Source organism: Fundulus heteroclitus, chromosome 20 (genome assembly GCF_011125445.2).
Source record: "Fundulus heteroclitus isolate FHET01 chromosome 20, MU-UCD_Fhet_4.1, whole genome shotgun sequence".
NCBI lineage: Eukaryota > Metazoa > Chordata > Actinopteri > Cyprinodontiformes > Fundulidae > Fundulus > Fundulus heteroclitus.
In genome coordinates, this window is record NC_046380.1 from 35,677,090 (window position 1) to 35,704,680 (window position 27,591).

Consider the following 27,591-nt stretch of genomic DNA (forward strand, 5'->3'; position numbering starts at 1 on the left):
TGCAGGACGTTTGGTATTTGCCAGTGAACGATTGGCAAATTCACCACTGGCGCCCTGAGCTCTTCCCAGATGAAAGCAGGTTCACACTGAGCACATGTGGCAGACGTGACAGAGTCTGGAGACGCCATGGAGAACGTTCTGCTGCTGCAACATCCTCCATAATGACTTGGCAGTGGGTCAGTGATGGTGTGGGATGCTCACCAGAGGTAGTCTGACTGCCATTAGGTACAGAGATGAGATCCTCAGACCCATATGATGGTGTGGTTGGCCCTGGGTTCTTCCTAATGCAAGACAGTGCTAGACCTCATGTGGCTGGAGTGTCAGCAGTTCCTGCCAGATGAAGGCTTTGATGCTACGGACCGGCCCGCCTGTTCCCCAGACCTGAATCCAGTTCAGCACATCTGGGACATCGTGTCTCGCTTCATCCACCAACGCCACCTTGCACCACAGACTGTCCAGGAGTTGGTGGATGCGTTAGTCCAGGTCTGGGAGGAGATCCATCAGGAGACCCTCTACCACCTCATCAGGAGCTGCCCAGGCATTGTAGGGAGGTCATGGAGGTACATGGAGGCCACACACGCTACTGAGCCTCATTTTGACTTGTTTACATCAAAGTTGGATCTGCCTGTAGTGTTCTTCCACTTTAAGTTTGAGTGTGGCTCCAAATCCAGACCTCCACAGGTTAATAAATTTGACTTCCATTGATAATTTTTGTGTGATTTTTGTTGTCAGCACATTCAATTATGTAAATAAAGTATTTAATCAGAATATTTCATCCATTCAGATCTAGGATGTATTATTTTAGTGTTCCCTTTGTGTGTGTGTGTGCGCGCGCGTTTTGTACACTTTTGAAAAGGCTAAAAATTGTGAACAACCTCCTCACAAATATGTAAAAAATAAGTTCACGCACAAATTACCTACTGCTAAAATAAGCTTAAGCCATTAAGTGACAAATATGCAGGATGTGCCAAATTTTTAAAATCAGATTACTCAATGAATCATCAGAATAACTTATAGAATAATCAGTTACTAAAATTACTGTTTGTGACCGCCACATAAGTCAGGTATAAGATATACAAGGAGAACGTGCAAATTCATTGCAGAAAGACCCCAGGCAGGGATCCAACCATCCGGCTGCGAGACAGCAGCGGTACCAACTGCAGCACTGTGCAGCCTGACTCAACCTTCAGATAAAAGCAGAGTGGTTATGTTCAGGAACATAGCAGGAATCACATAAGCTCAAGCCTTTCAGAAACTAAAAGATACCGGAAAACCATTGTTACTGTCCATAGAGAAGTGAATTTAACATTAACATGGACTAAGTGGAAGAAAGACAGAAGTGCCTGCTCCAAAACTAAGGGTCTGTTTGGCTACCATAGGTACTTCTGGATCACACACAAAGTAGATGGAGGCATGGATACAGAGAACTAAGAGTTCTTTAACTTCATGTCAAATTAAAAGGTCAATTGTTAAAACTTGGATACAGCTGAGTGTTCCAAACACGCCTTACACTGGAACATTAACCTTACCTAATGCCCCCATATGAAAATATGTGCTCTGTTCAAAAGCAGGGTTGGTCCCAGGAAACCAACTCATTTAAATCAGTAGAACCATGTCTGAAGAGTACTCATATATCCAGCCAGAATTATGTTCAATGATTGCTATGCAACGCAGGTGGCTGCTGGGCAAATGAGATTTATGAAAATATCGGTGTATCTGCAATTAAACTTGAATGTATGCATCTGACCTTGTGTTGATCAAACAAAATCCAAACGAAACTTCAACACCAAATTCTTACCTGTAAGATTCATAGAAGCTGATGTATCATTCCACCCAGAATTTCTTTTTAACAAGTAAAAGCTAGAAATTAATTTTATTCATGCAGGTGAGTGTATGTAAACCTCTGGACAGAGATGGACGAGATCATTGAAACTGGTTTAAATTTGAAAAGAATGGTTGATATTCATACAAAAGTAAGATTTTACTTAGTTTTCATTAAAAAAAAATACATTCAAAAGGATCATCCTCACGTTTGTTGAAGGACCAACATATTTGTATTTTTTTTTTCAATTACAGACTTAATGCATAATTTTGTCCACAAGAGGGTAGCAGAAAACTGGAAAACTCATGTGCTCATTCCCAGACTCTTCAGATTTATTTTATACTTCTGTTAACAATACATTTCAAATACTGATTTAATGCTTTAATATGTAGAAAATGTGCTTTTTAATGTGTTATTATTAGCTGACCTCTGCATTTTGTATAAAAGACAAGGAGTAGATTAACAACTGCAGACATGAATTTTAATAATGTTTTATATTACGTGCAAAAGCAAGAAGAGCAGCAAGTGCAATTGTATTCAGGCGACATCATGAAGTACCCTTAGAGCCACAGCTGGGCCTTGATAGTGGTTGACTGTGGCAGAGTGGAAATGACCGCGTCAAATTTCGTGGGATGGATTCCAGCTTCCTCTTTTCACGTGTCGATGTTCCTCTGGGCAAAGCACTTACTCTCAAGTTGGCCACCGATCGGCCCGTCGGGGCATGAATGTGTGCGTGTCTGTGAGTACGACTGGGTAAATGTGGCTCCAGCGTGAAGAGCTTTGAGTGGTCAAAGTGACCAGAAGAAGAGCAAAAATAAATTCAGTCCAGTCCATTTAGAAGATGTCGTTTAAGAGACTGAATTGTCTAAAATGGAATTTTCCAAAGACAACTTCAATGATGATTAAAAAAAAAAAGGTTTAACCATCAGGCATTTAGAGGTTTAAAAGTGGCTCTGCTCCATGAGTTGGCTTTGTCTCCTACAAATCAACACCAGCTTTGAGCATGAACAGTCAAGTTCAGACATCTCAAATGCATTTCTATCTTCCACAATGAAGTTCCAAGCATCCGCTTCAGTTCCTGCTGTCTGGATGCAATAAAGTGCACGAAAGCTGATTAGGCTGTTGTTGTGGAACGCGGTGTCCTCGCGCTCTCACGGATCTAGGGTCCCCCCGTTGTTCGGTATCGACACCGGCATTTCTGGGCTGTGGTACAGAAACATGTAGGAGTCGCACAGAAGCCTGCGGACCAGCTCCGGAGCCTGAGCCGGGCTCACCCGGGTCAGCTCCTCCTCCGGCCGGCTGAGGAAGTCGCCGAGCTCGGGGCAAGCTCGGACCTCGGGGATGTTGTAACCGCTCTGATCGTCGCCTGCGAAAGGAGAACGGCCTCAAGATTAGAGATCGGCTTCAAGTGAGATAAAGGGCAGCTGGAAGACGTCAGAGTTGCTCTCAACTCGGTCTTTATCTTTTACGGTCAGGGTTGAGTTCAAACAAAAACACACTGGGTTTGAGGAAATCCTTCGAGCCCAAAAAACGGGGGGCATGTTGTCGCACGGACAGGAGAGGAAACTTTCTTTCGAGGATGTTTTTTTTTTGCAACGTTTTGTAAAAAAAAAAAAAAAAAAAGGACAAGCTTACCGTATCTGTCTGCCATGCTGTCAAAAAAGAGCCATGACTGGGAACCAGGTCCATATTTGACGAAGGACACATAGTGGCTGGTCTGAATGCAGAGCACGCCGAACAGCTGCATGGTGTGCCTCGGCACAGGGACGTCAGCGGACACACCTGCAGGTAAAACCAGCGCCCTGGGAGAGTGGCTGCACCGGGACCGATGGCTGTGCACCTACAGGAAATGTAAACAAAGTCAAACATTTTACACTGAAAGCCCTAGTTAGTGGGTAAATAATGTTTTTAAATTGGTTTCTTGTGTACCTGGGTGTTGCAGGTACTGCAGTACTGCTTGATTCTTCCTGGTTGAAGTTTGCCATCTGGTAAACACTGAAGACACTCAAACCTTGCCGTCTGTCCACAGATAAAACATTCCCTGGGACCTGTCGGGTGCAAATAAGACAATAACCTTTAAACACAGTCCCAGAAGGGCATGCTGCGTGCACGACAAGTAAGTCCCTCACTGTTGTACAGGAGATCTGTGATGTCCAGCTCGGTGGAGGGGAAAATGTGCGAAAACATCTTGTACTTGTTTCCGCACCGTGGCATCTGGATTATGAGACAAGAGGGCATCTGAGGGAGAGAAAATGGAAGCTTTAATATTTAAACTCCTTAAAGCTCCTTAAAGCGTTGTCTTCCAGGAAAAGAGGGCTCACCGTTTCGAATTTGATGTCCCCCGACATGCAGGACGTGTCCAGCAGCTTTTGGACGGTGGGCGTCTGTCCCATCTGCTCTTTTTCCAGGAAGATCTGGAGGGTGTAGGCTCCCTGAGAGGTTCCTCCTTCAGATCTTTGGAGACACGGATGTTCAGTAACAACTCTGTAGCTCCGAGAATGGTCTACGGTGTATCCAAGCACCACAGACTACTGTAGGTGGCTTAGGAATTTACCTGAGCTTGAGCAGAGGCTCGATGCAGAGCACCTTCTGAAACAGCACCGAGATGAACTCCTCAGGATCTGTTTTGGGGCAAAGCATCGGCAGAGCAAATATCACTGATGCTCCCCGTTAGATTTACACTAAGGTTCTTACTGTGACTTAAAACTTATTTGACTTTTCCCCCACATTTGTTATATTAGAACTACAATCTTCACTGAATTTTATTAGGATTTTCTGTAAAATACCAAGCAGGGTATAATCGTGAGGTAGGAGAAAACGATAAATGGTTTTCAAATCTTTCTCAAATTAAAATGTGAAGAGTGCAGAGTGCATCTGCATGTAGTCCAGCTGAGTCAGCACTTTGTGGATTCACCTGTTTGCTGCGATTACAACTAGTTTGGGTACATGTCTCCAAGCTTTGGCACAAATAAAACTGGAATTTTTGCTTATTATGTTCAAAACAGTTTAGGTTATTGGGAATCTGAACATCCATTTTCAGGTCTGGCCACAGACTCTCTCGCTGGATATGGATCTGGACTTTGACTGGGCCATTCTGACACATGAATGTGCTTTTATCCTAACTATTCTATAGAAGCTCTGACTTTGGTGACCCTCTCCCCAAACTCAAGCGTTGTGTACCCTCCAACAGGTATTTATTTCCAGGATTGGCCTCCACTTAGCTCCATCCATCTTCATAGCACGACTGACCAGCTGACCCTCCACTGTTCAAGCAAGGCATCCCCCCCCAGCATCTTGCTGCCACAACCACACTTCACAGTGGAGGCAATGAGTTTAGGATTGCTGTCCGATGTTAATTGCCCACAACTCACAGTATTTCACATTTGATTTAATTTGACGGTATTAAATGAGGTCGGCAGGATACGAATGCAGGCCACACTTTTCACATTTGTTTTTGTAAATATGCTTGAAAACCACCAAGTATCTCTTTGCAAGGCACCATTTCTGCTGCAGTGCACTGGAAGGTACCTTTTTCGTTTTTGCTGAAGGTCTCACAGCCAAGCTTTTTACGGAAGTTCATCACACTCTGTGCTGGCACGAAGCCTTGTCTGCAATGAATGAATACATTAGTCCAAAGCGCATAAATGGAATTAAACAATTCGCAACAAAGTAGCAGGACATCTATTCACACAGTAAAAAAATACACACATTGTTGTCAGTTCCTCTGCGTTAAAAGCGGGGTTTATACCTGCGTAAGCGGTTGACTATGGATTTCAGGATGCAGGTTATTGGTTGTTCTTTGTCAGCAGGCTTGTTGCAGATGGCATCCACAGTCACAGATGAACTAAACAAACTAAGGGAATATGAAAACACGTCTGTTAAATTCTGCATTTGTCGTGGGGCTTATCTGCCTGTAGAGAATCTTTAATCAAACAATACGAAGGACAAAGCGAATCCGTGCTTCATAAGAAATGTCGACTCATTTTTCACCTGAAGAGTGTAGCGTCCAGGTAGCAAGAGTTAATGTGACCCTGTATACCCTTCATTTTCCCCACAAACAGCGACACTGCCTTCGATTCTGGGACAGGTGGTGCATCTTCCTCCGACTCTTCATATGAGGGGACTAAACAAAACAAGAGAGACGAGTGTGTGAATCTCAGGAAAGTTTAAAAATCACTGTCACACACTGAAGTGGGTTGTGATGGACTAACCATGTGGACAAGTTATAGGCCTTCTGGATACGGTTTTATGTCTCAGACAAGTCAAAGATTGAGCTGTCGTTGGAGTCAAGACAAGGCTTTCAAACATTTTACCAACTGAAGCACGGTGGTGCCGGCATCATGCTGAGGGTCTATTTGGCTGATGGTACTGGTCCATCCAACACCGGGTGGATTAATAAAGGTGGAGGACCAGCTTCTAATTCTAACTTCATGTGATCGAATCCACAGCAGATTTGCTCACCAAGAAACTGAGATGTTTACCTACCCTAATCCAAAAATAAGAACTGATAAAAAAGAATCAGCGAGAATCAGGGAAGTTTTAAAACAGCCGTAAAGCAACCGACAGGTTTTCGTAATCGAGTTATCCTGGTAAACCGCTCTGCCTGCATTACAGCCGCATTCCTGCGCTGCCTTTATTTTATTTTGTGCAGCAGAGTAGGGCCGCACAATATTGGGCAAACGTGCAACATGTTTTCCAGGAATAATTTTGAAGAATGCTTGCGATAAGGGGAAAAAAAACAGCAATTTTTTTCTCATTTTGTCATGACATGCTTCACGCTCGTAACCGGCATCATCGCAAAGCAGGTACTGGCGTCTAAGACCACGAACGCTGATCTGGTACGATACTAGCATGCAGATTTGTGAAAAAAAATGGCACTTGGGAACACAGCAGCCGATCATTTATTGCGGTGAAAGCAGTTCTTTGTGATTGTGAGGGTGGTACAATCACAAAGGTGTGCTTGCGTGTGGAACGACTACTCCAGTTTTCTGTTGTAATTGTGTAGCCGTATTGTACAGCAATACTCCTGAGCTCTGGAATCATCTTTTCAAGTTCACTCGCAGATCATGGATCTCTCAAGAAACATTTGGAGCCGTCAAAGTCAATCAGAGTGTGAGGCGGTAGTGTGACGAAAGAAGCCGCGTTCGTCTAAAGAACATGGCGGCTTCAACCCTGTGGTTACGTGAGCAAGTTTTATCGGACTTACAGAGTATTTCTTTGCTGAGCTAACGAGCCTTTACCTGCAGCAGCAAGAGAAGCTTGGCTTGTGGTTGTGTTTTCGTCGTCGCTCTGTTACGAGCGACGACGAAGCATGTTGGCGAGTACGTCATATGCTTCGTTGATTTGATTGGTTTATTTGGCCCGTCTATCACCAACATAGGCCAATCAGCTAACCAGTATTTTTGCCCCTTCCCAAAATTACTTCAACGGAAGGTTTCCAGATGGATATGCGAAGCAAATCTATCTGGCGGCGTCAGGTTAATACTCCTGCTGATATGCTGGGAAATCTTTACATTTAATAATATCCCACAAGTTTGAAACAGTAATGTATATACATGTGTAATTTAATGTGAAAGAAAAGTACCTGGAGGAACCTCTGTGCTCTTGAAGGTCTCGGTTACTTCAGAGGAGCGGACGAACCTCCTGTCCGGGCTGCATTTTGTGATGGGAACAAACAGAGCGCTGTTGCCCTTGCAGGTGAAATACCTCCGATCTTTGTACACCCCATCAGAGCAGCCTTTCACTTCAAAGTCCTGAAACCACAAGGTACTAAATGAGCACGGCCGGCGTTGGTAACAAAAAGAGCAGCCCGATTGTACAGACTTTGAATCCCTCACCAGTTCGATCCCGGCCCATGTGTCCACCTTCCCCTCTGGGGTCCCCAGCCACCGGATCACTCCGTACACCGTGATCCCAGCGTTGTTGACGACTTCCACTAAGGAGCCCACCTCGAGAGGCACAGGAGATGTGCTCAGTATCTGGTTGCGAATGACGCTTTGCACTGATTGGTGTTCCATGACTGGTCTTGCGCTCGTCCCAAAATTTGGCATGGAGTTAATGCGCATCACCACTTTCCGCCTCGAGCCTGTAGACAGGTAATGGAGGACATTTTTTTTTATCTTTCAGCCTCATCACATGACATCTAGACAGACTCCCTTTTTCACCCTACATGGGACCAGTAGTGTGATTTGCTATGTGTTGCAAAAGTATTCACACGCCATAAATGTGTTCACAACGTACCTCAAAAACGACAAATTTCACTTTATTTTAATGGGGATTTTATGTGACAGGTCCATACAAAGTGTCCTGGGGTAGTCTTTTCATTGCATTGTTTGTCTTGTGTTTTTTGAATAGAGGCTAAAACCTTTGGTCTCACCTATCTACAGCACCTTCTTCCACATGTTGCTACGTTCCCTATTTGGCTTGTAGCAGACTGGAAAAATTTAACTTAGTTGTTATGGTTTTCTTACCACTCTGTCATTAAGGCCAGATTTGCAGAGTGCAAGACTAATGACTGTCCCGTTGACAAATTCTCCCACCTGAGCTGTGGATCTTTACAGCTCCCCCAGAGTCACCACTGATTAATGTTCCCCATAAAAGACCTGTCCGTTTGTGTCTTGGTAAATCCACGGTGGTGCCACGCTCTCCTCATTTTCAAACGATGGGTCGAACAGTTTCTGTGAGATCCTTGAAGATCGGGACGGCTTTCTGGCCTTAACCCCGATTAGGAGTTTTCTACAACACTGTCTTTGACCTGTATGGCGTGTTCTTTAGCCTTCATAATGCAACTTCAAGTTCTCTCGCAAGCCACCGAGGCCTTCAGCGCAACAGCTGGACTTATGAAGGTCAGAGAGAGAGAGAGAGAGCTGGCGAGATACGTTGAAGTTTCAAAGCCTCAAGATGTCAAGCAAAGTTCAAGGGGTGTGAAGATTCTTGCAAGGCACTGTATCTACACACCTAGAATGAAGGTATGTAGATAATTTCATGCACACCATGTACAAAAAAAAAAAAAATGCGAGAGCATGTGACAAATCTACTGTGGCACATTCCAGAGCAGCAGAACCAGTCTTTCTGGTTGCATTTTTTCAGATCGTTTTCCTGCATCCCTTTCCAACTCACATGGGCTTGATCAAAGTGTGATACTTCCAGAGCAGAGGCCGTGCTCTCTAAAAGCAGCATCCGTTTGATTGTTATTAGGGAAAAAAGGAATTCAGTGTTGTCAGAAGTTAACTTACCACCATTTTCGATGTTTCTAAACTGCAGTCCGAGGGGGACAGCGTAAGACGGGACCACTTGGATGATGTCTGCGGCGGTGAAAATGGGCTGGGGGGCAAGTTTGCTGGGTGACACGTTATTTTCGCTGTCCTTTAACAGAAGGAAAGAGAGAAAAACAGTTACTGCGGTGCAAACAGCTTTATGCACACGGATCTAAAGAGCAAATAACACCCAGCTTCACGTCTTATTGGCGATTTTGCTCATTTATCTCCAGGCACACTGAGGTTTCATTTGTGTGAAAGCACACTCCTGCAGATCCCCACGCAAACACACTGCAAAAACGGATCTAAAAATAAGTAAAATGTTCTTAAAGTTAGTGTATTTATCCTTGATTTGAGCAAGTAAATAAGATTATCTGCCAATGGAATGAGTATTTTGACCCCTAAAATAAGATAATTAGACATCCTGCACTTGAAATAAGATGATTGAGATGAATTGTTCCTATTTTAAGTGCAGAAATCTTATTCCATTGTCAAATCATCTTATTTACCTGCTCAAATCAAGGACAAATACACAAATTTTAAGAACATTTTACTTATTTCTAGTTCTGTTTTTGCAGTGCAGGAACGCAGCAGCAAAAACTCACCACAAACTCCACCTCGAAGCCAAGCATGTTCAGGTCCTCCCTGTTTTCCTTCTTCCCGATCTGCATCAGGTTCTTCACCACTGCGGGGACGTGGCCCTTCTTGTGCGCCACCAACACCAGGTCGCCCGGAGACAGGTCGCAGATGGCCGAGAAGAGCTGCGCGTTGGACATCAGCTCCAGGCGCCTGCTGGGGCTGGAAATGTAGAGCAGCAGCTGGGCCTGGTGTCGGCTCAGGGGGTACGTGTCCTCCGCCTTCACCAGGCCGCCGCTCTTGGGGGTCCCGTTGTTGGAGCCGCAGCCGTACATGAGCCCCATCAGCTCCCCTTGCGCCGTCTCCGCCTCCACACGGCCGACGCAGCCGCGGCAGAAACCTTTCCTCGACTTGCCGCGGATCACAATGAAGAACCGCTCCTTGCTCACGGATCTGGACTCCATGGTGCTCCTCTCGGGTCCCCTCTCTGTGATAAAGAAGGTTGAATCTGGAAGAGAGTTTATTGGGGGGGCAATTAACCTGTGGACGCGCAGCAAAGGTATCCTGGAGAATCCTGACCTAGAGTAACACTGTTTTCTTTCCCGGTTGAATCCCCTAACGAGTTATTCAATAAAGCTCACGCGGAAATCCGAGCTTGTTTAATTTCTGCACGGACTTGTTTGACCGCAGGAACAAACAGGTAGTTCATCTGTAGTTACCTGCTGCGTAAAACAAGATCAGCGCAGTAACTTCCGTTTGGATTAGTAAATTAACTTCAACTTACTCCCAGTTTGCATCAGCCCAGGTTGGTTCAGCACTTCCAGCGCTGATTAATCGGCAGGTAAATCCAGACGCGACGCTTCCCTCTGACTTCTGCCGAACAGGCGGTGAAACTCTGCTAATGTTGACCTGCATGAGACCGACCACACCTCCCGTCAGAGCGCAGCGTCTCCGCCCACATCTGTCACCGTGTCAGAGAGAAAATAGTCCCCCCCTGGATGAGCCAGCTGACTGCGCAGCAGCAGAACAACGAGCTGCGATATGCTTAAACCACAGATATCAGTCTGGTCATCGTTACTGCAGACTGGTTGGTTACTGAAGAGGTTTAGTGCGCGCTTGATTGAAACTGTGTTAAAACTGATGAGTTAGCCTGGGGTTATTTCAGTTAGCAGTGGCGCGTCCAGAAATATTTCATAGGGGTGGCCAGATGAAGCCACTTTAACGCTTGGGATGGCACTGAAACTAATAACCATAATTTCAGCATTTTATTCTACTGTTGTAGTAAAGCTGCCTGTAGAAAACTATCTTAAAGACTTAAGCAAACACCTACTAATATCTTTTGTTTTATTGTTTGATTTTTAACGTTACTAATGATCTAATGTGCATAGGCAAGGCAAGGCAAATTTATTTATATAGCACAATTCAGTACAGAGACAATGCAAAGTGCTTTACATGATTAAAATATAGGAAAATAAAACAGAATAAAAGCAAGTAGGGATAGTGTAGAAACAAAAAAGAACATTTGAAAACAGTAAAACATTTTAACTTGAACATTCAAAGGCAATTCTAAACAAATGTGTTTTTAATCTCGATTTAAAGGAACTCAGGCTTTCAGCACTTTTACAGTTTTCTGGAAGTTTGTTCCAGATAAGGGGAGCATAGGAACTAAATGCTGCTTCTCGACCAATAAGTACAATTAACAGTTTGAGTTGAACAACAATTCCGTTTCATTGTGTAATTATATCAGGAATAAGGTGTACATTTATTAATTTATTGGAAAACTGTGCATAATGGGATGAAATGCTAAACTGATGCTACTACAGTTTACACTGGTGAGCGGAGTAGCTAGTGGGGTGGACAGGACATGGCACGGGGTGGCCACCCCTGGCCACTCCCTGGTGGCGCCATTGACGTTCAGAAGAACATAAGCTTATTCTACCAACCCGAGCAAATCTTTTCCGGATTCCTTCTTTCTTGTAACTGCTCCAACATTTGTAGCCGACAGGAAAAAAAATTGAAGAATATTTATCGGAGCCGGTCAAAAGGAGCCCTAAAATTTGGGACCCTAAAGCTAACCTTGCTTACCGAGGTCCAGAAAGAATGTTTGAAATAGATTTTGTGATGTTATTTAAGAGAACCGTATACAACTTTTATTCACTTAAAAAAAACTCAAGTCCGAACCACCAGAACTGACAAAGACTCCTGGATAGGTGTCGAAACGTTTTCAGAAGTGAAACTCCGACTTAAGCCTGTTTGCTGTTGTAATGACACGGATTACTGAGAATTTGCACAGGCTTAAAAAAAGAGAAAAGAAACTACAAAGTGCACAAACCTTTGTTGAAGCTATGTTTTCAGTAGTAGAGTTTTTTTCCCCACTGGAGCTTCTCCCCATTGTTAAGTGAATAGTAAAACATAATAATATTGTGGCAGACCACTACACTTCACTCACAACCAGACTTAGTTACACACATTTGAAAAAGCTATGTTAGCTTTTTCAAATATGTGTTGTTTTTTTGCCGCATTTTCTGCGGTTGTGAATTATTTCTTTTGATGGAGTTGATTAAACAAGAAGATCCTAGCTAGGTCTTGTGTCGTCTTCCTCTGATCCTTCACATTGGTGGAAAGTAGACATGTCAAGGTCAGATGGCAAAACCAGGCCCCCCCCCCCCCAGCCTGCTGCGGTGGAACCTCCACCTGCATCTCCGCCTTATTTTGCTTTCGCTGTTAAACCTGGACTTCTGGCTTCACTTCCCTCCTTCATGGCTCATCCACATTGAAGCACAATTTGCTCTTTTCCGAGATCTTTTTTGTGCGTGACCTGTGGTCGACACAAATACCACTATGTTGTGGCATCGCTGTACCGTGATAGGTACAGATGATGGTGGATCTTTCTTCATCCACCTCTTCCTCCGACAGCTTCCAGCTCCACTGCTGCATACAAATGATTACCTCTCGCTAACAGAAGAAGCTGACTGCATACTCTAAAGAACAACAGTGCCCAAGCAGTGTTTCCAGAACCTTATGCAGTGTCTTCTGACCTTCTGGCAACATCCTCAGAGGCTAGCGAGTAATCTGCGGTGGCGGGGATCACCACTGGCTACATCACTGTATGGTTTTAAATCTCTTCTAAAACTAATTTCTTTGCCTTGGCCTTTGACACCATGTGAGAAGTTGTTAGTTTCTGCTTATTTTATTAGTATTTTATTGTATGGCCACTAATGCATTTTAATTATATCCCATTTCTGTATTATTTTACAGTTTGTTTGTTTTTCTTACTATAGCATTTTAATGTTTCAAATGTTTTCATGTTATTCTGTATAACACTTTGGTCCCTTCGGTAATTTAAAGTGCTTTAAAATAAAGTTGGATTGGATTGGATAAAAAAAAAACAGCTGCCAAAACTTAACCACCTATTTTAAAGAAGATAAATGATCTTGCTGGGTGTAAATCTTTACCAATTTTACTTGTGGGAAGGGTTGCTTTAATTAAAATTATTGTTTTACCTAGAATTACTTATTCTCAATGATCCCAAATAAACCATAATTTGACTGGTTTAAATCTCCCCCATATTAGCGTAAAAACCGCAAAAGAAGGCTAAAGATAAAGGAGGACTAGATCGTCACTACTTCTTAGCGAATAGGCTATAATACATTTTCAAAATGGTTAAAACATAATCCCTTAGATGAGCCCTGGCTAGATACTGAACGAAAAATATGTGATATCAAGATTTCTGATTTCCCATTTATTAGCTCAAACGCATGCTTTAAAAATATCAACATCGGCTCTTCCGACGGCATGGTGGGAGTTTCTTAAAATGACGGAGTCATCACTTATCCTGTGCAGCCGTACATCCATCTGGAATAAGATTCAATATCTCTCCCTATTATGAAATGGGAGGCAGATTTATTAGTCAGCTTTGAACGAAACTCCTGGTCTCAGATATGTTTAAGAGCTTTCAAAATAACAAGAAACACAAATTTACAACTAATGCAATACAAAATCTGGTACCTCTTTACAATAAGGCTCCCTTTATAAAAGCTTATAGTTTGTAGATATGTTATTAATCTGTAAACGCTTTATAAATTATTAAAACTTGTTTAGCATGCATTAATCAAGCGCGAGAAACAAACAAAATAGACCAGTTTCTTGCCAAATAGTAAGCCAAATCTATATTTGGCTAAAACGCTTCAAAATATATATATATTTCAGCTAGAGTTACTATACTAAATATCTCATTGTAAACTCAGTAAGCATTTGAAAATATAATTCTGTACCTTGTAATATTCTACTTTGTGTCATGTACACACATATGTAGGACATGAATTAGGGAAGGGATAAGGCATCTGGTCTTCTCTTCCCCAGAATATGGGGGGGTAGGGGCTACGTTAATGGAAGGGTTAGGGCTTGTGTGCGGGCGCACTGGGTAGGTCAGGTTATGGGGAACTGACCACATGGGTTTGATAGTGCCCCCATCCTGATGATAGAGTTCTCCTCCCGGGTCTGGGGGCTGATACCCATCTGGGGTGCCGGTAACTGTACCTGGGAGTATAGGGTGTGTGTGAGGAGTGCGAGGGTGTGTACTGCATCCTTTTTTTTCTTTTTTTTTTCTTTTTTTGTGGGTAAGAGTATCTGCATGTGGGGGCACTAGGGTGGGAATGTGGCAGTATAACTGTGTACCTGGTTTTGTGTTTGTCGTTTTGTCAGGTTGGGTTTCGACTGCACCCTCTCCTGGGACATCTCAGGTCTCCACTTGGTGTGGAGCCCATCCCTCCCGTCCTGTTCCCTACTGTTGGCTGGCGCCTTGACCCACTATTTTATTAGTGGTCCTCAGTTTCAGGGGCCGGGTGCTCAGGTGTGGGCTGGCTTGGGTGTGGAGGCTGCTTCATGGGGCTTGAGCCCCTTGGCTCTATTGGGGCCCCACTGGGGGGTAGGGTGCCCCTTTGCCTCAGATCTCTGGGACCATGGCTAGATCCGCTCCGGCGTAGTTGGCTGCTAGCAGAGCCCGAGGGATCATTGCTGCAGCTCCCGGGGGCTTTGCCACTGTGTCTGTTGGGGAGTTTCCTGAGGCTCTCCTCAGCTTTCCTGGTGTTGGTCCTTCTTGGGCCCCTTTGCTTTGGAGGCCCTTTTGGGCGTCTGGGGTTTTGGTTTTCCCAGTGTCTGCCTCAGCGTCTACTTTCCTGTTTCTGTGTCCATTGAACATGAAATAGTCCCAGAATAAAAACTAATAAACCTTTAAGCATATATATTTAAATCACAGGCCATTTTCATTGGACTGTCAGAGCATGCGTTGCTTGGTTTTCAAACTATTTAAAAAACAGGTCCCAGTGTCTAAAATGTGAGGGGCTTTGTTCTGAATTTGTTACCGTTCACAAGGGTGTGCCACAAGGATCTGTTTAAGGGCCCCTCTTATTTATCTTGTACATCAACAATGTTGGACAAAATTTCTCTGATGCAAAGATGCATTTTATGTGGATGATACAATTATTTATTGCTTTGGGTCATCTCTCATACAGCCTTTGTTGCTGTACAGTATTCATTTATTAATCTTAAATTATTTCTTAATGTTGACAAGACAAAGTAAATGCTTTCAAATCATAAGAAGGTGCCTCAAACCCTGCCAGTAGTGTCCACTCTGGAGGGGAATGTCATTGAAGTGGTACATGAATATAAATACCTTGGAATTGTAGTTGATGACTACCTCACCTTGAAACCTTTTATTGATAAACTTGTGAAGAAATTAAAACTTAAATTTTTTATTTTTTTTCGCAATAAGACATGTTTTTCTTTTGGAGTAAAAAAGCGCCTCGTCTCTGCCACGTTTTTATCGGTCTTAGATTATGGTGACATTTTTTATAACAATGCTACTTCTTCATGTCCTCAAATGTTGGACTTTACCATGCTTCATTAAGGTTCATCACAAACTGTAGAGCCATGACACATCACTGTGACCTGTACTCTCAGGTGGAATGGCCTTCCCTCTCTACGAGGAGGCAGTGTCATTGGTACACTTTTATTTACAAGGCCCTTCTTGGATTACTGCACCTTACCTTACTTTGTACCTTACTTACACAGAAAAGCGTGGCCTCTTATGCCCTGAAATCCAACAATCAGCTGTTGCGCACTGTTCCTTTTGCCCGCACAGAGCTGGGGAAGAAAGCCTTTAGCTACGCAGCTCTTTGTGTGTGTCATTTAATTTCATGTATCTCTGTTCAATATGTAACTTTGCTGCCTCTTGGCCAGGACTCCCTTTAAAAAAGAGGGTTTTAATCTGAATGGGATTTTTTCCTGGTTAAATAAAAGGTTAAATAAAAACATATATATATAAAGCAGAGCACTAAGACAAAAGCAGTAGTGCTTTTGTCAAGTAAAATCTATTGACACTTCAATGACATTAAGACAGGAATTCTTAATGCTACACTGTCAGACAGGGCATGTTAAAAAAAAAAAAAAAACCACAAAAAAACCCCCCCAAAAAAACAAAGCTGCCACAGAGGCAGTTTCTCCCCCCAGATTATCTATCTGATGAACACAGCACACCTTATAGCCTGGATGGCCAGCTACTCTGATGTGAAACAAAATAAGCAAAACAGCTCTATCATAACCTCCTTTTTTAGTATATAACAAAACCGCTGTACATAAAATACTTGTACATACTGCACCTTTTATCTGTGTTTTTTTTTTTGTATAAAAGTTATATATTCATGTATGCTGCGAGCAGCTGAACCCAAAGTCAAACACCTTTTTTGTGCACACAATCATGTCTATAAAAGCCGATTCTGATATGAATCAGTTTCCCGAAAGCGTGAAACAAATATTTAAAAGGCTGAAGACGACAGTATTTAGAATGAGATCAGTAGCTGCAGAATGGTTTATGATTGTTTTTGCATGGGGTCATTTGAAAGTACTCTGATAAACATTTCTGGCTTGCCAGGTGAGTACAACAAATGTACCACTCATTCTAACTTTGTAAAAGCTGAGCTTTTAATAAATTGTTTTTTATTTTATTTTATTTTTTTAGAAAAAAGCAAAACAGAAAATGATCTGAAGTTTTATAGAGGTTACATTTCCAGTTCAAAGAAAACAAACATTTCTGTTCAATGTTCAAATATTCAACAAGAAATACACCAACACGTTGCTGAAGGCTACGAAAATCCTGTGGTTTCTCAAAAACCTGCAACAGGAGTTTGAACTAAATATAAGTGGGATGCATGTATGCATTGAAGCTTGTAAGTCTAAGTAGGTTAGAAACGTATAGTAATTGTAGGAAACTTTGTACACAAATTCAACCTAGACAATACAACACAGTGCAATTTTTGAATATTCATTTTAAAGCTCCTGGTCACTCTTTTTAATTGGCTGCTCCTGTTTGCATCAGTATGCATATAGGTTTTATTATCTATTAGGACAGTATAATCCTCAATATTTTTTAACCATCTGTTGTCCTCTGTTTGCAACTTGTGAACTCATTCAGAGACATATTTCTAAGATATAAGATTACATAAGGTTCTCGTGTCCTTTTCAGAACTGCAGCGTCATTAGCTCTAGCTCCCAGACAAAACTGAGGCTCTTACCTGCCCATTGTTCTACACGCAATATTTTATGGATACCTGATTTTTTTCTCTCTCTTTATATATATATATATATATATATATATATATATATATATATATATATATATATATATATATATATATAAATAAATAAATAAATAAATAGTCTATGGGAGTAAAAACTCATCGTGACATGTCAGAAATGAAGGGTGTCTCCTGTCCTGCCTTATGACGCAGCCAGCATGCATGTGTGACAGAATCTTAACTGTGGATCAGTTTTACATAACAGCCCTTATCTACTTCAATAAGAGCTCACACAGGAGCCTGTCTCCTTAACAAGTACCAAAATCAAGTTTTATCACAAATTAATGACTGAAAAGTATAGGGAGTCACATGTAATGAGTTGCTGCATAAACACACACACAATGTGAGTCAACTAGTTTGTCTTCTTTTGGTCAAAAGACAGCTTGGTGGTGATCTTACCAGGATAAGTTAAAGCCTGTACAGTATATCAGGGGAAAGTATTCATAGACCACAAATCTTAATGTTATTGGGATTATATTTGTCTAAAATAAAAAATCTCAAAAGTGTGGCGTCCCTTTGAATATAGTTAACTTTACTCTTATCTCTTGTCAGTTCTGTCATCTCAAACTCAAATCCTTTAGGGCTGTTGTCCTGCCGCTTTTATACACATTTATACATGAAGGGGTTCCCTAGCATGCATTCAAGCTCTACAGATCTCTGCAAATGAGCTAATATTAGAGTCAGGTGTGTTGAAGGCCCGTGTCCTTCTAAAAGTTGAACACGGGCCCTTGATGACTGGCGTTTAAAACCACTGGTACTAAGGGTTTCCATCATTACCCGTTTTGTGTGGCTCAACTCCACATGGTTTGGGTCTCTCGTTGTTAGGATGTTATTGCAGTGGTTGCAATGGGATGGTTTGGTCAACAGAAAAATGAACAATGAAGCAGTCCATTAAAAATTTATTTTACTAAACACTAATTCAGCGTCAGGATACAGAAATGCTACTAATGGCACAGAATTTCTTATTAAAGTGCTGTCACTAAAGAGTACAGACTCTTCCACACTGGCGCATCCAAAAACAGTCGTTTGTGTGATTACATCACTGAGTAAAAAAAGTAACTCATTCAGGTTACCTTTTTGTTCTAGATGAGCCACAAATCCACATGAATGTCAATGACAAATGGTTGCACTGTCAACTCATCCCACCATTGTGTGCTCATAAAATAGAAAATCATGATGCAAGCACATGGGTAACTATTCTTTAAAAATATTGACAACAAAATACAATTTTTAATCAAGCAAAATAGGATAGCTTGTCCGATAACAGGGAGCAAACAACTAAAAAGGCACATCCATTTGTGTGCCTTTTTAAATGTTTGAGGGGGCACATTGTTGTGCCCTGCTGGACATTGGTGTTGGAGCGGGGCCTTGTGTTAGCTGTGGAAGGTGCGAGGAAAGAAGAAGGGGAGGTTGGAAGGGCCAAATTAAGAGAGGTAGAGGCATGTAGAAATAGATTCTGGAATGAAAAGAAAACCACAACTTAAGTACAGACACAACATGTAATGCCAACATACTATACAGGAGACAATAAGTTAAAACTCTGAGCGGTACAGAGTTAGCATACATGCTAACTAGTTATGTTTGTCTTCATGCAGGAAACAGTGGCATTGCTTTCAGAATATCCTTCTTCGTTCAAAGTAAGCTCACCGTGGATGGTATGAGTTACATAAAATATACCTAAAACGCACAACACACTCACCATCATGGAATCCAGCAACACAGAGGCTGAGTTGAATCCTCCTTCCATTGCTCGGCGCTAGGTGGGTTCCCTTTGGTTCAACCACTTCCGATTTTTTTCATTTCGAAACATCTTGGCCGTTGTTGCCCTTGATGATCCAGTAATGGCTTTACAGCATTTTAGGCTTCTTACAACATTGGTGTTTGCTGGTACCCTTAAGCAGCCATCAACAGAGCTGCTCTAGTGATGCAATCAGTAACACCACCCTAGCCAATCAATGACAGTCTACTGATGTTGCATTTTCAGCTCAAACACACACACGCACGGTACCAAGTACCATTACCAATGGAAAACCCTAATAACAGAGTGGAACTGAGTCAAGCTTGGAGAAACAAAAAGCATCATGAAGAACAAGGTACACAGCAGACAGGTCAGGGAGAAAACTGTGCAAATGTTTAAAGCACGCTTAGGTTATAGTTCAGTATACCAAGCTTTGACCATCTCTTTGACCAGCAAGGAGAGCATTAATCAGAAAGGTAACAAAAAGGAGCACATAGTATTTCTGGAGGACTACAAAGATCCACAGCACATCCGTTTTGCACGCCACACACCTGGCCTGTATGAAAAAGTTGCAAGACCAAAACCATTACTGAAAGAATGCCACACAAAAGCTTTGTAAGCTATGTAGGGGACACCGCATGAGGAGTCCTCATCAGTCGAGACCAAAATCTAAGCAGATGGTTTGGATAATTTTATTTATTTATTTATTTTTTTTTTTAAATACATGCGTTCATGTCCCCTCAACACCATCCCCAGAAGGTGACATGGTGGTAGCAGCATCATGCAATGGGGATGCTTCTCTTCGGCAAGGACAGTAAAACCAGTCGGTGTTGATGGGAAGATGGACAGAGCCAAGTTCCTGGCAATTCTAGAAGAAAACTGGTTGTAATCTGCAAAAGACTCAAGCCTAGGCCAGAAGTCCACCCATCAAGACACAAACCTGATAAATATTGTGTCCAGAGCACAAGAGAATGGTTTGGATCAAACAATATCCATGCGTCAGTCTGTCCAGACTTAAATCCTATTGAAAATGTGTTACTAAAATAATGTTCCCAGACATGTTCCTTACAATCTGACTAAGCTGGGCTATTTTGTAAAAAAATACATAGATGTGCAAAGCTTGTAGACACATACACTAAAAGACCTGCAGCTATAACTGCAATGAAGGATGTTTCCACAACCTACTGACACAGGGGACCTGAAGAGATATACATGCCCCACTTTAGATTTTAATAGTGCTTTGTTTGTCTAATATAACATACTGTATATTGGTTGTAAAGTAACAGATGTGAAAAAAAATGTGTCTAAAGCACACCGATACTTTTCCAAGGAGCTCTAAGACCCAGAAACATAAAGTTTGCAAGTTTCTTAACAGCAACAACAAGGTAAATTTGTTAGCTCTACTGATATTTTTATTGACGTCATCTATCAGCAATCTTGTAGCTTATCAACTTGATGGCCCATTGCACGGAAAAGCTACACACTCTCCTCTGGAAACGTGGCTAATGGGAGAAAACCGAGAGGACAACAATGACCCTTAGCAAAACAAGTCGAGGATGGCTTTTATACAAGATGTCATACTTACAGTTAGAAAGTTGAGGAGGCAGTCCTCCTGTAGAAAGCGTGTCATTTTTCTCTTTATGGAGAAACAGGAGACCAACTAGCATCTAAAGCAAATAGTTGAAACGTTTTAAGTTTAAAGCTCTTTAAATTAGATTAGTTTGTAAAGACGAATAAATCTATGATCAAACCTGCGTGACTTCACTCAAGCGATTTGGCCCACCTGAACTACTCAGGGCCATGTAGGAGCCACACTTGTTCCAAGTCGGAACCATCATTGCAGGCATTAGAAATGTCAGAGGCCTCTTTCCTGGCTCCAAACTATTTTTCTGCATCACAAGTGGCAAAGATATTTGATTAAAACAAGCTAAAACTCAGATTGTATTGTGTTAGAATAACTGGCAAAGCTCTGGACTGGTGCTCGACCTGGTTAGACTGGGGGTGCTCCCGCATCTGATTTGGCCAGAAGAAGTCCAAAATAAGGCTGTTGAGAATTATTCCCGACTCAGTGACGATCCTGCTCCCAAACGGCCTGCTCAAGGAACTGCAAGATTGTCAAGGTGACAAGGCAGACAAGCACGTCACAATGTCTGCTCTGACTGCAGCTCATACCATACATATCCTACAGATCTGATCAACATCACACTGTTGGCTCAAACACAATCACCTTGCAACAGACACCATGAGGTCATCTGGTCCCATCACTATGACTTGTCCAGTCAGCTGCTCTGTTGGGAAGCGGTGGATAGTGGAGTTGGAGGCATGTGAAGATTGTTGAAAGTCTTTCATCCTCTGCTGCAGCCCTGCACCCTGACCCTTACTGCATAATAGGAAGTACATACAAAAGGTTTGATTTTGCACACTTGGTTTCTGCTGATGAAAAAACTGGCAATCTGCCCATGGCATTATCTTTTGAACAATGTCAGAGATAAATGCCTAGAAGTTGACTGGCTGGGTGTATTATCGGTCAAGAGTGTCAGCTTCGGGCCAAGAGAAAAAGACCAATGTTTTACCTAATCATTGCAGAAAGGTCAGTCACTGAAGAGTTGTAGTTGGGATCACCCAGCTCACCAACCATAGTTAGAGCTCTTGTCAACGCCTTCATGTTGAAAAAAAATTGCAAACGAGTTATCCCTAAATTGCTTATCATTTACAAAAATATTCTGTATAAGGACAATTGTGAAAACCAGGTCACTTTGCACTGACACCAATTGTTACCCCACTTTCATACCATTGTCCAGCTCTTTATCCTGGTACTTACGTTGTCGGTTTTTTTTTAAATTATGGAGATAATTAGAAAAATGCTACAACCTGAAATGTATCTGTGCAGGATTTTCTCAAGAATTCTTGATATTACTAAGATTTGACGTTCTTTGATTTTGGTGCTGATCCAATTGTTGCCAGTAGATGGAGATTATGACCTCTGATTAAACCAAAAATAAGAGACCACATTTGCTCCCATAGAAATGTACTGAAAGATAGACGCCGTCATACTGGGTAAAAACTGACCTACTGTTGGTATGAAAACGTGTCGTTACGGCTTGCCTCTTTTCATACACAACTGCGCAGTTTCCAAAACTGTGAAGGGGCAAAATGCCCGAGCACCTGTGAAATCTAATACCTCTTCAATCCAGCGGGAAGTTTGATTTTCTGTGACATTATTTTCCACGACAAAGAGACTCTCTAGGATATTGAGAGCCGCAATCAGCGCCACGCCAGCAGATGGTGGAGGGGGAACCTGAATGATGTGCTCTGGAAGAAAAATTAAAGACAGTAGTTGAAAGTTAGAAAATGTGAATACTTTCTGGTCCCGTCCTGACCATACAGGGGACTCTTTACCATTGTACCGGCCTTCCAATGGTTGTTGCACCTCTACGCTGTAATCACGGATGTCTTCTCTGGTCAGGACGCCTCCCTTTGCTATCACCTTTGTGTGCAAACCGAACTCTGTTAGTTCCACCTATTAAACAGACCCTTCTAATCTAAAGATTACCTCTTTCTCCATCTCTTCTGATATTGGGCCATGGTAGAAATTCCAAAAACCAGCCTCAAGAACTTCTGCCAAACCAGGCATCCTCAGGTAGGATCCCAGCTTCAGAGCCTGACCATCTGGGATGAAAATGTCCCTCAAGCGCCCCTCTATCTTCTCAGTTTCCAGCTGCGATATTGCAGCAGCTGTGGCCCACAAGCCAAATGATTCAGGTCCTCCAACATTAACTTGTGATGCATTGAGAGGTGAGGTCTATGGAGTGGAACGTTTGACTCACCAAGACTCTGTGAAACATTGAATCCCTCTCTGGCTACGTCTGCAGCTCTGCTGACAACATCATCCCATGATAAGCTGCAGAAAATTGGTGCAGTAACAGCTCTGTCTTAAGCAGCATGTACAAGAAAACAAAAAAAGAAATATATCTTAGCAATACCTCACCTTCCGTACAGTCTGTGAGCACGGTGCAACCCCAGCAGCATCCCTGGAACTCCTACGAATAGACCTGCCTGAAGAACAGATCGGTATTCCCAAACTAACCCATTAAACCTGAAATACTTAAATGTTCTCCGTATATTCCAAGTTTGGAGTACCTTAACATCAGAGGCATTCTGTACCATATCCTCTGTAAGGGCTTGAGGTGCAGAGCCTTGGAAATTGATCACCTTGGTTTGATTCCGACGGGAGTCATGGACCAACATGACTCCTCCTCTGCGAAGATACTCTGATGAGGACTTCTCATCAAACATTTCCTGAGATTCAAATCTTTGGAGAGCGAGTCACATACCCACCAACTCCCGACACGTGTGGATGTACAATGCCCAAGCAAAGAGCTCCGACGATCGCTGCATCCACACTGGACCCACGATCTTGAAGTACTTTCTCACCGAGAGCCGTGCAGCGCTCATGATCTGACACCACACCTTTTATGAAAGCCTGTGGAGAAGCTGGGAGGGTGAGTTGATGCTTTCAAACTGGAGCTGCAGAGACTGAGTGGCAGTACGTACCAAAGGCGTCAGGTATATTTCTGTGACCAAAGCAATGGTCACCCCAATGGCAAAGATGAAAACTACAGCATAGATTTGTACTGGTGTGTCCAGGGCACAACACTCCTCGTCCGTTTCCTTGAGTTTGGTCGGTTCAAATGGTTCCTGGCTACCAGACGGCAGCTCTTTCAACTGGACTGGATCTGTTGCAGCAGCAAGGATTTTTAAGGTTTGACCTGTTTTGTAACATACATTCTTATCTTTTATGATCAGAAATGTATCCCCCCATCCAGGGATTTCAGCCAACTATGTTTAATCAACGAAATTCTCCATTGTTTACCCTGTGGCTGGTCTCCGTCATCATGGCTGCTAGTAAATCCATCTGGTGATGAGACATCCGCCAGCTCAATTGAACTCCCAAAGCTCTTGTAACTGCATGTTAAGTGTTTGCTAAGTTTTGTTTCAGCAGATACACTCATTGTCACTTTATCCTAACGCCACTGAACGAGCTCCCTAACTCTGATTGTACCCGTCCTCCACACACCCACATTAGGAGGAGTTAAAAACAGCAGGTGCAATTGCTTTCAAAGCGATTAGATCACTTTTTAAGGGATGCCACACTGGGAGGAGTCTGGTGGGTGTGCACCATTTGGGATCCACCATGGCTAATGATGTGCCGTGTTGGTGGTGGGGTTTGCACACCATTTAAAAAGGTGCATCAGCCAGGAAAAACCCTGGACGTCTGGTTCAAATCCACCAGTGATGTGATGGATTTCCACCTTGAAGATGTGAGTTGTTTGCTGAAAAATAAATTAGTCTGAATGCAGGAGAGGATTCGGGCTACTGTGCATTTCTAATGTAATTTCATACTTTCCAAAGTTCTCAGTAATTTGAAATACTGAAATTCACAATACATTTATGGCAGATATTTTTGCAAGGGCCAGGCTTTAAATATGGACTCTACTAAAATTAAGAACTGGGAGGAGAGAAATAAAGACAATGTGCATAATGAAATAACAGAGATGTGGAGAGAAAAAGAAAAAAAATACAGGGAAAAAAAAAAAACTAGAAAAGAAAGTGAAAAGGCAAGATAGGGCATCGAGGAAGGAACAACACAAAGAAGGAAATGATGGCGGAATACAACAGGAAGGAAAATAGAAGGAAGTAAGGAAGGAAAGGAACGGATGATACAAGGAAGCAAAGGATGTGAGGAGGAAAAGAAAGACATAAAGGAAAGGGAGGGAGGAAGGACACAACATTTAGACTAGAGGTTACCAAAATGTGGTCTACACATGAATGTGGCTGGTTTGGGGCAAAAACATATACACACACATGTGTGTATATATATATACACACATGTAAATACAAAAAGTCATGTGTGTGTGTATATATATATATATATATATATATATATATATATATATATATATATATATATATATATATACACACACACACGTGTATATATATATATATATATATATATATATAAACATGGGGACAGCCACCAAATGAACTTGGCTTAACAGAGCAAGTGACCAATATATCATTGTTGTTGCAGAGAACAGACCGAAACTTTTGCTGGACCAAGACAATAAAAAAAACAAAAACTTGCAAGACTGTTCCAGATCTACAAACTTTCTTTATTGACCCTTCAATAAATGTCTCAAAACAAGTACATAAAAAGATAAATGCACACTTCTGCGAAGACATAAAATTATTTTGTATAGTACTTTCTATAGCACTTTCTTATCCACAAGTCTCAATTGCGTGCATGAACAAATAACACTGTTGATCTCATTTTATGAGGGGAACATCTTTATTTCGACTATAACAAATAGTGCTGTATAACTTAAAACAATGTAGCTGCCTAGTACTTGAGAGTATCCTTAATGAGTTAGGATTATGCATATTAAAGTAGAAAAGCTGTGCGCTATTTTATGGGCATAAAAGTAGGAGCAGATTTGATTTCTTGTAGTGTGAGCTGGTCCTCAGTGGCTGAGGCTGCGATGCCCTGGCTGCTGGAGGTGGAAGGAGTTGCGCTGCGCTACTTGGTGAACGTGGTTTTGCCGCTGGATGGCGTTGCGAGACGCGTGCCGACGGTCTGAGCAGGCCTTAGCCTTCTGGGCGCAGGTCACCTGGGTCAGCTCTGCCACAGCTTTAGGCTGGGAAACGTAGTTAGCCACAGCCCGACTGGTTGTAGAGCTGCTGGGAGGGGCGGTGGGCTCTAAATGTGACGGGCTGGGTGGCAATACAGCAGAGATGAAAAACGCAGCAGAGGAATTAAAAATAAATAAATAAATCACTTGTTTCATACAAATCCGTGTTTCAACACATTTCAATTAATTCCACACAGAAACAGAAAAGCAGAGTCTTGTTGTCCCACCTGTTCTTTTCTGTGCTTGCAGGTGTGTCTCCTTGAGAAGTGGAGCTCAATTGTTGTGCAGCAGCCAGCTGGGCATCCTGGTTGTCACATCCACCTGCCTCTGTGATAAAAACAAAGGAACCTGTTATGCAACTGTGTTGCAGTTTAGAGTGCATGCCTACATTGCTTCCTTTTATGGTTAAACTGACATGCAAAACATAAGGGTGCTCTGTTTTCTGTTCAAACAAAAGAAAAAGAAAAAAAAAAACACAAGTCAGACATTCTCACACTACCCTGAAAGCGCCCGCATTGCTAGGAGAAGCAATGCGGGCGCATTGCTTCAGCACCTGAGACAGCACCTGTCTCATTATACAGGTGCTGGTCAGATAATTAGAATCTCCTGAACAGGTTGATATTTTTTTTAGTAATTCCATTCAAAAAGTGAAATTTGTATATTATATTCATTCATTACACACAGACTGATATATTTCAAGTGTTATTTTACTTTTGATGAATATAACAGACAACTGATGAAAACCCCAAATTGAGTATCTTAGAAAATTAGAATATTACTTCAGACCAACACAAAAAAGGATTTCCAGAAATGTTAGCCAACTGAAAGCTATGAGCATGTTCAGTACTTAGTTGGGGCTCCTTTTCCCTGGATTACTGCAGCAATGCACCGTGACATGGAGTCAATCAGCCTGTGGCTCTGTTCAGGTGTTATGAGAGCCCAGGTTGTTCTGATGGTGGCCTTCAGTTCTTCTGCATTGTTATTGTCTGGCGTATTACATTTTGCTCTTCATAATAACACAGAGATGTTTTCTGGGGGAAGGTCAGGTGAGTTTGCTGGCCAATTAAGAACAGGGATACCATGGTCCTTAAACCAGGTTCTGGCAGCTTTGGCACTGTGTGCAGGTGCCAAGTCCTGTTGGAAAATGAAATCTGCATCTCCATAAAGTTGGTCAGCAGCATGAAAGCATGAAGTGCTCTAAAACTTCCTGATAGACGGCCATTTTGACCTTGGACCTCAGAAAACACAGTGGACCAACACCGGCAGAGGACCTGGCACCCCAAACAGTCACTGACTGTGGAAACTTTAATCTGGACCTCAACCAACAGATTCTGTGCCTCCCCTCTCTCGCTCTAGACTCTGGGACCTTGATTTCCTAAGCAAATGCAGAATTTATTTTCATCCAAGAACATAACTTTGGACCACTCAGCAGCAGTCCAGTCCTTTTTGTCTTTAGTCCAGGCGAGACACTTCTGACACTGTCTCTTGTTCAAGAATGGCTGGACACCAGCAATGCGGCAGCTGGAAACATGTCTTACAGACGTCTGTGCCTGGTGGTTCTGGAAGAGCTGACTCCAGCTGCAGTCCACTCTTTGTGATCTCTGCCAGATTTTTGAATGTGTTTTGTTTCACAATCTTCTCCAGGGTGTGGTCATCCCTGTTGCTTGGACACTTTTTTTTTTCCAACCACATCTTTTCCTTCCCTTCATCTCTCTATTAATGTGCTTGGACACAGAGCTCTGTGAACAGCCAGCCTCTTCACCAATGACCTTTTGTGTCTTGCCTTCCTTGTGCAAGGTGACAATAGTCGTCTTTTGGACAACTGTCAACTCAGCGGTCTTCCCCATGATTGTGTCGCCTACAGAACTAGACT

The 27,591-nt window shown here is 42.4% G+C and overlaps 2 protein-coding genes across 7 annotated transcripts; both read right to left on the bottom strand.

Annotated features, from left to right (window-relative positions):
- Positions 1–2,726: 2,726 nt before the first annotated feature.
- On the bottom strand, positions 2,727–10,580 carry cyldb (cylindromatosis (turban tumor syndrome), b). Its single transcript, XM_012858508.3, has 14 exons — positions 10,439–10,580; positions 9,684–10,162; positions 9,058–9,187; positions 7,660–7,907; positions 7,407–7,575; positions 5,813–5,945; positions 5,571–5,675; positions 5,351–5,430; positions 4,377–4,443; positions 4,144–4,276; positions 3,952–4,060; positions 3,752–3,870; positions 3,458–3,662; positions 2,727–3,188 (listed from the first exon to the last, which is right to left on the bottom strand). The coding sequence occupies exons 1-14, from the start codon at positions 10,449–10,451 to the stop codon at positions 2,974–2,976; spliced, it is 2,205 nt and encodes a 734-aa protein (XP_012713962.2). The 5' UTR covers positions 10,452–10,580; the 3' UTR covers positions 2,727–2,973.
- Positions 10,581–18,495: 7,915 nt separating this feature from the next.
- Positions 18,496–24,125, bottom strand: LOC105922624 (glutathione hydrolase 7). Of its 6 annotated transcripts, none has more exons than XR_002427661.2 (15): positions 23,900–24,125; positions 23,581–23,795; positions 23,361–23,509; positions 23,167–23,284; positions 23,015–23,082; positions 22,854–22,927; positions 22,580–22,761; positions 22,426–22,513; positions 22,208–22,338; positions 21,600–21,685; positions 21,254–21,406; positions 21,013–21,130; positions 20,810–20,915; positions 20,612–20,693; positions 18,496–18,744 (listed from the first exon to the last, which is right to left on the bottom strand). XR_002427661.2 is itself a non-coding variant. In XM_021314101.2 (15 exons), coding segments are annotated over exons 1-15 (1,743 nt in total). In that variant the 5' UTR covers positions 24,039–24,125; the 3' UTR covers positions 18,496–18,742. The 6 variants fall into 6 exon arrangements, 4 of the variants coding, with proteins under 4 accessions (XP_021169776.2, XP_021169774.2, XP_021169769.2 ...); XM_021314101.2 differs by having other exon boundaries at positions 20,778–20,915; XR_002427660.2 differs by lacking the exon at positions 18,496–18,744 and adding an exon at positions 19,992–20,528.
- Positions 24,126–27,591: the final 3,466 nt, after the last annotated feature.

What these genes read in the sequence shown, in the direction of transcription:
- cyldb (XM_012858508.3), bottom strand. An exon ending in CTGGACGCTACACTCTTCAG is followed by an intron (nt 5,676 to 5,812) that starts GTGAAAAATGAG and finishes ATATTCCCTTAG; the next exon opens with TTTGTTTAGTTCATCTGTGA. An exon ending in GAGCCTCTGCTCAAGCTCAG is followed by an intron (nt 4,277 to 4,376) that starts GTAAATTCCTAA and finishes GTGTCTCCAAAG; the next exon opens with ATCTGAAGGAGGAACCTCTC.
- LOC105922624 (XM_021314094.2), bottom strand. Translation starts at nt 24,038, where the DNA reads ATGAGTGTATCTGCTGAAACAAAACTTAGCAAACACTTAACATGCAGT. An exon ending in CACGTGTCGGGAGTTGGTGG is followed by an intron (nt 23,285 to 23,360) that starts GTATGTGACTCG and finishes GTATCTTCGCAG; the next exon opens with AGGAGGAGTCATGTTGGTCC. An exon ending in GCCTCCTCAACTTTCTAACT is followed by an intron (nt 20,529 to 20,611) that starts GTAAGTATGACA and finishes TTCTCCCATTAG; the next exon opens with CCACGTTTCCAGAGGAGAGT.